At 40.1% G+C, this 11,931-nt stretch overlaps 1 protein-coding gene across 1 annotated transcript; it reads right to left on the reverse strand.

Moving 5' to 3' along the window:
- Positions 1–840: 840 nt before the first annotated feature.
- actr8 (actin related protein 8) lies at positions 841–11,839 on the reverse strand. The gene is made up of 13 exons (XM_042491807.1): positions 10,572–11,839; positions 8,106–8,276; positions 7,904–8,014; positions 6,456–6,560; positions 6,157–6,330; positions 5,898–5,991; positions 5,525–5,657; positions 4,470–4,623; positions 4,205–4,300; positions 3,899–4,039; positions 2,717–3,029; positions 2,449–2,612; positions 841–1,395 (listed from the first exon to the last, which is right to left on the reverse strand). Exons 1-13 carry the CDS (start codon positions 10,704–10,706, stop codon positions 1,252–1,254), a joined length of 1,935 nt encoding a protein of 644 aa, XP_042347741.1. The 5' UTR covers positions 10,707–11,839; the 3' UTR covers positions 841–1,251.
- Positions 11,840–11,931: the final 92 nt, after the last annotated feature.

Here is an 11,931-nt window from a genome sequence, read left to right on the forward strand (position 1 = left end):
AGAATGTTTGTATGATTTTTTGAATGACATAAAATACTATGATGTTTTAATGATTTTTTGAGCCACAGACTGTACAATGACACTTTTTTTCTCGATGACATACTTTACTATGACGTTTTTTGACATACTATATTATGCCAATTTAATGAGTTCTTTAACCCCATTCTATGCTAGAACTTCTTTGTAATTTTTCTAAACAACATACTGTTGTGTTTTGTATTATTCATCCTAACATGTGATAGCATAACATGTTGTTTAATAAATCATAAAAACGTAATTATATATTTCATCATCCAAAAATCATAAAATGTCAAAGTACAGTTTCTTGTTGTCATTGTATAGTGTGTCATTCAAAACGTTTTAAATACTCACTGTAGTGTATGTCATCAAAAAAAGTCATAGAAATGTCATAGCATAGTCTGACATTCAAAAAAAAAAACAGAAAAACATCATAGTTTAGTATGTGGTTCAAAAATTGAGAAAAAATGTCATAACACTGATACATTCCCCCATCAGGCTCAGGGGATGAGGGGAATAAACATTAATAAGTAGCTGGGGAAAAAGGTAAGTGTATTATCAAAAGCTGTGATCTTTTTAGAAATATATCAAGTGCACAAAAGAATGGTCTTCAAAAAATGCAACACAACTATTTCCTTTCAAAGCTAAGAAAGCGCCACTAAAATTTACTTTAAGTTACTGACTAAATCAATAAATACAAAAAGTGTGTCCCCCTCCGTCTCGAACGGAGTAAAGATCACAGATCCCGGTGCACCACAATAGTGTTCATAATTCCAAGAAAGGTGAGTTTTGTTTGTTCCAGTGAAATGCAACTAGTGTGTATCCAACTTTGACAAGTTTATTTACACACATTAACATGGGAGATTATTTACAAAATTTTGTTAAAAGCTGTTCAAAAGTTACACAACAATGACCTCATCTGGGTTTCTGATGGATAAAACAGCCCACGCAACAATTGAAATTAGGACTGGTGAAAATATTCGACAAGGTGTTAGGAGTGCTGTAACTGTCAAAATGATACAGTCGACATACTTTCCCACTGCGTACTGCGATGCTGTCCAGATTTAAATTTTTACTTGATACGATGACGTTTTACCTTTCAAGAGCTGTAGCATTTTGAGCTGTTAGGTCTTTCGGTTCAGAGAGCATCCTGTGTGTGCACTGAGCACGGATGCTGCTGCTCTGCTCACATGCTGCTCATGCTACACCTCCTGTGCAGACACCCTGTTGGTTTCACCAGACAAAGGCAGCTCTCTCACGAAGCATTCGGACACCAAAGCGCTGCCACTCCCTCTGATGGATCCACATCTCCTGAGTGGTGTCTAGACACGCCAGCACTGCTCCACCCTTCCACGATATCAGCCTAGGGTCCATGTCCTGGAGTAAATGCACATTAATATACAAGTACATGAGAGGAGCTGTGTGTAGCTTCGTGCTACATACAAAGATGTATATACAGTATATTATGTGTAGCACTCATCTTACAAACTCCAATATAGGATATGATATATGTGGAAGTATTAAACTAGAATTACTGCCTCAGTGTCTGAACAAATGCCTCCCCTACTGCTCCTGACTTATGGCTTTGAATGACGGCCAAAACATGATTATGTAGAACATTATCATGTGGCTGTGAGGTTGACCCTTGACCTTTTGGATATAACATTTAATTGCCATCATTTTATCCTATAAGACTTTTGTGTGAAATGCTGTAATAATAAAGATATGATTTATTGAGTTGTTATGTTTTGTGAGGTCACAATGACCTTGACCTTTGAGCATCAAAATCTAATCAGTTTATTCTTGAGTCCAAGTGGACATTCGTGCCAGATTTGAGGAAATTCTATTCTATGACAATGTACAACATATTAGGGTTGCCCCAAAAAGTCAGGGATACGAATCATCAGTCGGAGACCCCACAGCTGACTGAAGTCGCTTCAAGTCGAGCCGTAGTTGTTTTGGTTTCTTTGCTTGTCAGTGTGCTGTGCAGTGTACTACTGGGGACATTTTTGTCCCCAGATTTTACAGCGAAGTGAGCGCTCTTGACTTTTGTGCTAGTCTTTGGAACAGGGCGCTGCAGAGACGCAGCAGGACAGGAAAGGCAGTGGCACAGAGGAGAGGAGAGTGAAAACATTACCTTCTCTTTTTTGCTGAGAAGTGGTGAATTTACAGCTCACAGCAGCTAAATACAATACACTTCTTGCTTTTGTTTGATATCTAGTGATGGCAAAAAATGTTGTTGCGCATTTACGACCCGTTGTTAGGGCCGTTAGCTCGTTTACTACATTAGACAGATGCCAGTGCCATAATGAACATCCTGCTTTGTAATTGAATAAAAAGAATCATCAAATTTTTGTATTGAACAGTCGAATCAGATACAACTGGCATCATTCTGAGTCAGGTACAGCACATCAGCATATCCCAGGTTACCTTTGGCCGGGTAATTACTTCCACGTTGTCTACCAGCCTCCTGAATGACGGCGGCATCTTGTTGATGATGCGGTGAAGCAGAAACTCCTGAACACCATGAAACATGAGCCCTCCTCCCACTACCAAGATGGAGCTGTACATTTTGCGTTTGGTTTCGTCTGATCCTATTAAAAAATAATAATAAAAAAAAAGATGAGCTCAAACATTACATCCTGAGCACTGTAAAACATCTGTCCACCTCTGCACTTCATCCTCTGTCCTTCCTTACCACAGCAGTCGATGCTATGCAGGATGGCTTTATCCAGGCCCAGTGCTTTGCTCTCAAACTGGCTCATGATGGCAGTCTTTCTAGAGAGGTGCGCAGACAGGGGCTCCTCCACCTCTCCTGCCCCCATCAGACACTCCCCCTGGGCAGGTCCAAGCTCCATCTCCCCCTTCATCCCTCCTACTCCACCACCGCCACTCCCGCAGCCCCTGGCCAGGTCAGAGAGCTCCCCGATCCCTCCCTGACTGCTCATCTCACCATCCAAACCACCACCTGGTCTGGAAACAGCCTTCCGGTCTGCGGCAGATTTGGAGGACTGGTGAAGAAAATGGGAGAATGATTAAAACTATAAATATTGCCACACAGTTGTATGCTTCCATGCACCAGTCAAGTAGCACTGTGAGTTTAAATCCATGTCTATGCAAACATGGATGCTTCACACACATTTTTTCACTGGCAGCACTGAACATCTATACAATCAGCACAGTTTCAAAGTGAGCACCAAGGTTCTTGAGTTATAGCCAAAAACATAATGAGGTCAGCGTGACCTTGACCTTAAACCACCAAATTCTATCAGTTCAACCTCAGTCCAAGTGGACTGTTGTGTCAAATTTGAGGAAACTCCCTGAAGGCCATCTTCAGATACTGAGTTGACAAAAATGAGATGGTTGCATGGTCACAGTGACCTTGATCTTTGAACACCAAATTCTAATCAGCTTATTGTGAAGTCATTGTTTGTGTCAAATCTGAAGGAATTTTCTCAAGGTTTTCTTGAGACATCATGTTCACAAGAATGAGACTAATGAGGTCACAGTGACCTTCATCTCTGACCTCTGACCACTAAAATCTAATCAGTTCTTCCTTTTGTCCAAGTGATCGATTGTGCCAAATTTGAAAAAAAAAAATCCTAGAGGTTTTCTTGAGTCGCTGGTACCTTGACCTCTGACCACCAAAATCTAATCAGCTCATCAGTGAGTCCAAGTGAATGTCTGTGTCAAATTTGACAAATTCCCTTGAGACATTCTTGAGATATCACATTCCCATGAATGTGCCACAAGGACAAACTGAAAACATGATGCCTCAGGCCTCAGCTTTCGCTGGTGCTGCAGCGTAAAAGTAAGGAGAAGAACCGCAGAGTCTCTGTGTGGAGGAAAGATGTGTTTGTTCTGTGCGAGTGTGTGTTACCTGGTCCTGTTTGCTCTGTGTAGCCAGCAGGTAGTGCTCATCATGAGGATCCTCTGAATCACCTTGGGAGCGGTGCTGAAGTGATGTCATCTTCTGACCTACGATGCCAAATGTGGTCGGGTAGAAGAGACCCATGGGTGCCTAATACATGCATACACACATAAGAGCAAGAAAACAAGATGGGGGGAAAAAGAGCCATAAATGAAAGATAATTCCTGCACACAAGCTAAAGACAGAGCCCTTTTAAAAAGTTTTCAGCACCAGTGTTAAAAAACATAGTTCTTTATCACTATTTCAACTAATTACCTGTAACTTCTCATCACCTAGTCGAACCTGGTAGAGAAGAGCTGGGGCTTCTGGGAAACGTGTCTGGAATTCATGATCTTGTAGTCCCGATATGTCCTTTTAAGAATACATGAAAGAGAGACAAATTTTGGAATTGATTTGACCTTGTCTGGCCATTCTTGAGAAGACTATGATGATCTAATCAGAAACTGATTAATGCACAAGCTACAGTTCCTCAGTCCTCCCTCCAAACACACACAGATCCCACACCGTGACCAACACACACCTGGTTTAGATGGCAGAAGGTCTCTTTTAGATGCTGCAGGAGCTGACAGTCCAGTCTGCTGGACAGCTGACAGTCTCTGTAGGGAAAGCCCGCCCTCTGCAGGAGCCAGAAGAAAGTACGGGTCACATCTGAGCCACCGTACGCCAAACACAACCTGCAAAGTCCAACAAACAGAACACACAATGTATTACTACAGAGCCCCCAAAATTTCAGTGATATTTTTCTTCCCTGAAATTCTTTGTTTCCCTAAACTTGCTGTGTATTATAACTGGACCAACACATTGTTCATATGGATCCGAAGGAAAGCAAAAACATGTGCGGAAAAGTAAAACCAAAGCATGACGCAAAAGTTATTGTGAGGGAATGCAAAAACATTCCAGAAACAAAATTCCAGCCTTGACGCTTCCATGAATGGATATCTGAATGCAGATGCAGAATCTGTAGGCAATGGGACAAATCGTAGTATCAAAAGTGTTCTGGTTTTCATTTTTAGTATAGACTAGTGTTTATGTTTGTCAAGTGACTTTGCTTGTTGCGATATGTTTGATTGCAGTGCAGTCCTTTGTGTTAATGCAGGTCACACTTCACCACCACTCCTCGGAACGGTAATCTCCTCAGGCCCCTGCCTTTGGACCACCCCCTCTCTGACTGGACCCTCCTTTCTATTTGATGTAGAGTTTAACCACCAACCAGGAACCACACATCCATCAACACACCAACAGAGCAACTCTGTTATAAGGCCAAAGGGTGCTGTGATTTTGGCTTGAACAATCTGCCGTTGTAACATGTAATTTAGTATAATTCTGCTGTTTGAGTGGTTTTTGGGTTAATATTAACTTGTAAGGCACTTCATAATTTTGTGTTTGTGGGGCTTGGGCACAGGTTAAGTCTAAACCTTACCCCTCGTCTGCTAAGGGTAAGGTTTAGTCCCGTACCCCTAGCACAGTAGGTTTGTTAATCATGTTTAAGCGTCAGGTAGCAACTGTGATGATATATAGAACAACATCGCTCCCCCTCGTGTGATATTGCTTAACTAAAGTCGCTGTCGGTCTCACCTGGAGTTACGGTGGGACACTCCGTCCTCTACACAGCAAAGACTGGTCTTCTGGTCTCCTACATCCACAACACAAGCGCTGCTCAGCCCGCTGCCAAATGTAGCACACACTGACTCCTGGTGCACTATGATTGCTATGCATGTGCATGCACGCACGCACGCACGCACGCACACACGCACACACGCGCACACACACACACACACACACACACACACACACACACACACACACAAAACATAAGGTGATGCCAAGAGAAACAGATGGCTGCACAGCCTACCCTAAACAGGTTGTGGCGGAAGTTAATAGTGTATACGAGTGTATATGTATGTGGTTGTTGTGCACTCTGTCATACATGAATAAATGTGCGTAATACCTGAGAAGCCCATGTTAAGCAGCAGCATGTTGACAACTTCTTTGATGTGCTGTCTGTTGTAAATGTCTGGGACCAACAAGATGCATCTGTAATACTGGCAACCAGCCACAAAAGCAAAGCATTAACATCTAAATAAAAGTGCTACCATCATCAGCTGAGTTTGAGCTCATTTTTTCATATTTTCTTGTTTCAAAATGTTGTACTTTTAACTTTGCTCCACAGGAAAAGGTGATCTGAGGAGTTGAGGGGATTATCATACCTTCAAGTCTTTGAGGGGGATCTCCAGCTGCTTTTGAATAACGTGACTCCAGATTGTCTCAAGGTCAGCCAGGACGGCAGTCAGTGAACCTCCGGGCCCCGCATGAACATTGAGCTGACCTCTGACCACAGGCCAGTGGATGTTATAACAGTCAGATGGATTCACATAAAGAGCCTGGGTGATGGCAGAGTGGACGGGGCGAGAGAAAATGGATAAAACAGACAAAAAGTTACCATTATACAGTTTTAGATGACTTACTTTACAAGAGTTAGCAGACACGTCCAGAGACACACACTGACCTCCTCTCCCACCAGATGAGGAGGCTGGTGGGTTGTGTTGGTCCACTTCACCCTGGAGCTGCTGTCAAGTACAGCCGGACGGATCTGACAGTTATAAGCTCTGGCCTTGACGCACACACATACACAAATACAGACACAGATAATGTTATACATGTCAGCACATGAAAACAAACAGCACCAGAAACTACACAGCAGTTACTCATTATACTTAAAACAGGGTTTCCACACATTTTACTGTAAAAAAAATTTGAACTATTTCAAGACTTTCCAAGGACCCTAAAAAATTTCCAAAACCTTTCACAATGTATGACACGAACATTGCTCCCTCTCAAAAATGCAGTACAATTTAAAAGTAGCAGTGGAGCAGAGTACAAGTATGGAAACTTTGGGATTCATGATCCTACATGTTCAATCACACTGTCACAACAACGCTAATAAAAACACATCAGATTCAAGCTCTATTCAAACATTATTTGGCATTCAGAAAAGAGAGATGGAACATTGGGAGAAAATAAAGAAAAGTGCATGACGGTAAACAAAATGTGGTCACACATCGACACATGCATTACGTCAACAGCTACAGGAAATAAATTTACAGTTAGGTCACATTCTGTCAGGGGTGTCCAAACCTTTGTTAATGGGGGCCAGATAAGGTATTGTGAAAACGCCTGGGGGCCAGCTGCTTCGCACATCATACGGGTTATTAAAAAAATTGCATACCAATGACACAAACACAACTGTTTTATCTTAAAGTGGAAAAGTATTAAACTTTCCTCGCTCCTGAAAGCGGCAGCCCTCACTGTCGACTTTATGCTTCTTTACTGTGGCCGTGTCTGCTATGCAGGAAATATCTGGTGTTAGGTAACTGTTAGTTTGCGTATCTGTTTATGAACAGCACATTAGTTTTGCCTACACAGTTGCTATTTGGAGGATGTCTTCAAGCTGTAAGATTGTCCTGCCATTGAGACGTGAACGAAAATAAATGCAAAGTGATCCTGCTTGGTTTAACAATATTGTGTTAATCATATAGTATATTTTAAAAGACGAGCCGAGGGCCGTTTAAAATTGGTCTGAGGGATACATTTGGCCCCTTGGCCAGACTTTGGACATGACCACATAAAATGAAAGGTTATCCATGTAATGTTATTGTAACAATCAATTTCAAAGTATACAACAAAATGTTAAAGGATTTTACTAATTCAATGACTGTCTCAGCCCTGGAAAAAGAGACTGCGATATTTTGTTTATTTTCCAGGTTTTCCATGACTGTTGGGACCGTGTTAAAATCAACCAATCAATCCTTTCATTACTCTGGAACCTTTTATACAGGCAATGCAACTAAAAGTGCTTAACATATATGTCAAAAAAAGCAAATATAGACCATTAATATGTTGCTTTTGTGTGTAAATATTGCAGCACAACATATGCAGCTCTTTCATAATTCACACCTGCTCCGCGGACACAGGCGTCCTCCGCACTCCATTCGACATCTTCTTGGACCAGATGGCCTGGTCGACCATTTTAAGCCCATTCTGCCTCTGCTCATTACTCTCTGGTTTCTGACGGACAGGAAGAAGAAGCAATGAGGGCAAATAGAAAAAGTATATAAAGATTCAATTAATTTGACTAATTTGACTTCAGGTGACTCACATTTAGACCGTCTCTCAACAGCCAGGCATCTTCATATCTGGGCTGTCCACTTTTCTTGTGTCTGCGTGCTATCACGTGTGGGAGTGTCACCGGAAGAGTGTCCGTGGCTCTGCCGATGCGGAGCGTCCTTGAACCAGGGTGGATGACCACGATAAAATTGCTCTGTATTTGCTGCAAAAGAAAAACATATAAAAATATAGACAGTCAGACATTATCAACAAAAGCATGATCATGTCATGCACAACAGTGTCATAAAAGTATGTGGACATCTGAACACCACACCCAGATTGTTGGTGAGTATGTCATCACACAGCTGTAAGCCCTGATATTCTGCTGTTACATTACATTACAGCTTCCACTCCACTTAAAAGGCTTTTCACATGATTGTTGAACCTGGCTACAGGGATTTAGTCCCAGTCAGCCACAAGAGCGATGTCAGTGAGGTCCACCGCTGATGATGGGTGATAAGGCTCGACTCACAGGCAGCAGTTCTCTATAGAGAAGCATTGTAACTACACAAGAATGTCTAACTTTGATACAGTGCCTTGAAAAATATCAATATGCAATACCATTTTGATACCACAAGGATTATATAATATTAAATGAATACTTTTATACACTGCCTTAGTTATATGATTTTTTATGTATGCATAAATTTGATATTTTTATGTATTTTGTAATGGCTTCATATCGGTACAATTTTTGCATATTTTTTCTGTAGCAGTAAGATTAAGATCAAACCATGAAAAACTACACAAAGCTATTATTGACCTCTTACAGAATGATAAAGAGAGGTCTTAAACACATATTTTAGATCTTTTTTTTTGCAAAATTGTCAATAATTTAGCATTTTAAAAGGCATTTCTAATATTTCTCATATTTTATTTTTCATTGTATTCATTTTATTTAAAGGGACAACACACATTAATCAACATTTCAGTAACTGTGCCAGTGTTAGTCCTTTGGCACGATGTTTTGAAGCCTTTAAAATTAGTACACACTATACACTGTATATTAAAAGAAAATGTGAGAAAGTGGGGCATTTAAGTACTTCAGACGAGAACTGGGGAAGAATACGTTAAGTGAAATGGAACTCAGCCAGTGAATTCATTTTTTGAACATTTTTTGTTGTTTGTTTCTTTTACTTGGCTGCAAAAACGACATCAAGGAAGTGGCAGTGGATAATGAAGACTGTGTGGCAGAAATGAGACCTCCTTCATATCTTCTGGAATTGTTGGACCATTGTGCCCTACTGGCAGGACATTCATAAACATATCAGTGATGTTTTGGGGGTCAACATCCCATTCAGATGTGATACTGTATACATGGGTGACATTTCAAGGGTAGAACGTGAATGTTAGGAAATTGGAGCAAATACTTTTGGCAGCAAGCAAAAAGGCTGTCACGAGGAAATGGTTAAAATCAGAGCCGCAAATCATTGAGGAATGGATAATATATGGAATATATACAATGGAAAAGATGTCATTTTCCCTAGAAAGAGAAGTTTTTCTGGATTTAGAACAAGTGGGCTGAGTACATTAAACCTTTAAGGTCAGACTTTTGCAAGATATTAAATAAAAAAGGAGTGAGAAAGAGTGAGAAATATGTTGTATTCTGTTGTTCTATGATACTGATTGGTTTACTCCTTATTCATTTTTATTTTTTATTCTCTTAAGCTTCCCACCTTTGGAAGAGCTACCCTGAATAATGGATACCAGACACATTGCAATTTCCTCGGCCTGGCCGAATACTGGAGCCGATATTTGGCATTTTGTCGATCATCTGTATCGGCATTTTTTTTCAATGATCGTCAATAAAATTAATTAATCAAAGAGTGCAAAGAAAGTGTCAGCACGGAAGGAACTTTTACTTTGTAAAACCGCAAGGAGCTGTTTTAGTTATTCATTTATCATTTAAATTTTCATTTGACTTTATTAAAAAAAAGTTGCCAGGAACTTTTTGTATATGATGCTGAAAGTCTCAGTTTCAATTTAACATTTTCTAAAGGCATTAAAACAAAGTTATGTGCTAGAGTTTGTTATGTACCAAATTGTAAATGTTTATAGAAAGATTTTCATTTTATTGCAAATGCATATGTCTCATTAACAACTAATAATCAGTATGGGCCGTGAAAAAACAATGTTGGTGGACCCCTACAAATACCCATGCAAGCAGCATGAAGCAACAACACAAAGTTAAGCATTACATGCAGACACACAGAGCAGAAACAGGAACAAAAAAACACAACACACAGTAAACAGAGATCAAATGCATCAGTCGTTAAGCAGATTTCATCATATCGTTGTTAAGTGAGCACCTTTGGAGCTTCTGTTAGTCCGGCACAGGGGCTGTCTGTGCCGGTGAAAGCTAAATAGGCTTAACAATAGAGACTAACAGGTGGACATTTGCCTTCTCCACACAAATGAGCATCAGACCACAATTTAAACACTCGTTGTCCCCTCTCACCTCCTGCAGGGGGTCTGGGATAGCCGGAGGAGCGATGGGTCTCTTCACGCCGCGTTGCTGCTCCTTCTCTTTCTCCTTGTCTCGCTCCTTTTCTTTCTCCTTCCCGTTGTCTTGCTCTTTCTCAGCCTGAGTCATGATCACTGATGCATTTAGTCGACTAAATAGTCAGAAAAAATGAGTCGAGACCTTCTAGCGTTTGTGGCGTGCTTCAAAATGCAACATCAAGCGAGGACCTCTCTCTGAATCACAAGTTGTGGAAGCGGTAGATTCTACTTCCGTGTTTGATCACGTGGTGCAATACAGCGATTTTGATTTGTCGAGAGATTTTTTTTCTGTGCCACCGCCCCTTACCTGCTGGCAAACATGTTTAACTTGCTTTGCTATTTTTCAAGTATATTTATTTCTTTTTATTGCGTTGTATATCTTTGTTGCTTCGTTTTTATTTCTTTGATGGCTTTAATTTATGTGTTTTCTATTTCGTTTCATTTTCTTTGTGGATTGATTGCTTTGAACGTTGCTGTTGTGTTGGGGCTATTTCTTTGTATTGTTTCATACTGACATTATGCGTCCTGCATCTTGCATAATTTGTCCTCTCGTTTTAATTTCATCCTAACTCTACTCTAGTTTCTGTTTTATTTTCCATTGTTGTATTGCCATCTATGTATCCCATTTCTGCTTTGCTTCCTTATTCAAATCCCTATGTGAACTAAGTTTTTAAAGGTGATATATAAATAAAGTTATTATTATTGATAATAATATTAATACCTAAAATAATAATATATGGGCTATATTGAAGGGAATATTATAACATTCCTCAGTTTAGATAGGGGGAGGCACTTCAAACATTTTTTTTAAAACACTGGGGTGTGAATTATCTTATGTGTTATGTTATGTTTGATTTAGGGGAGGCACTTCAACTTTAAATTGTTGCTTTTTGTATTAAGCCTATTTTAAATACCCTCAAACCTGCAAGTGAGTTTCAAGGGCATGTCTCTTTAAAAACCTGCCAAAATCACATCACTTATCACAGCCAGAAACTGAAATATAGTTAATTTTAGTGGCAGCATGGTCATGGTCGCTCCCTAAATGCTAAAATGTAGCATAACAGAGAAGAGTTATACAAGCAGGAAAATGGCTCAGTAATGATAGGTACAACAATTACTAGTTTGCTAACATTAACCACCATATGCTACTTGTCATGTCAAATCAAGTGGTAGCAGTGAAGCCTCTGTGTGTACTGAGTTGAATTCTGATCATGAGGGAGCATGTTTTTTTAAATGGTTGTTTTTCCCCAACACTTTTTAAAAAATAATTTGATTACAATGTTGGAAAATTGCTTGCAGAAAAGTTAAGTGACCAA

The sequence above is a fragment of the Plectropomus leopardus genome, chromosome 8 (genome assembly GCF_008729295.1).
Source record: "Plectropomus leopardus isolate mb chromosome 8, YSFRI_Pleo_2.0, whole genome shotgun sequence".
NCBI classification, from domain to species: Eukaryota; Metazoa; Chordata; class Actinopteri; order Perciformes; family Serranidae; genus Plectropomus; species Plectropomus leopardus.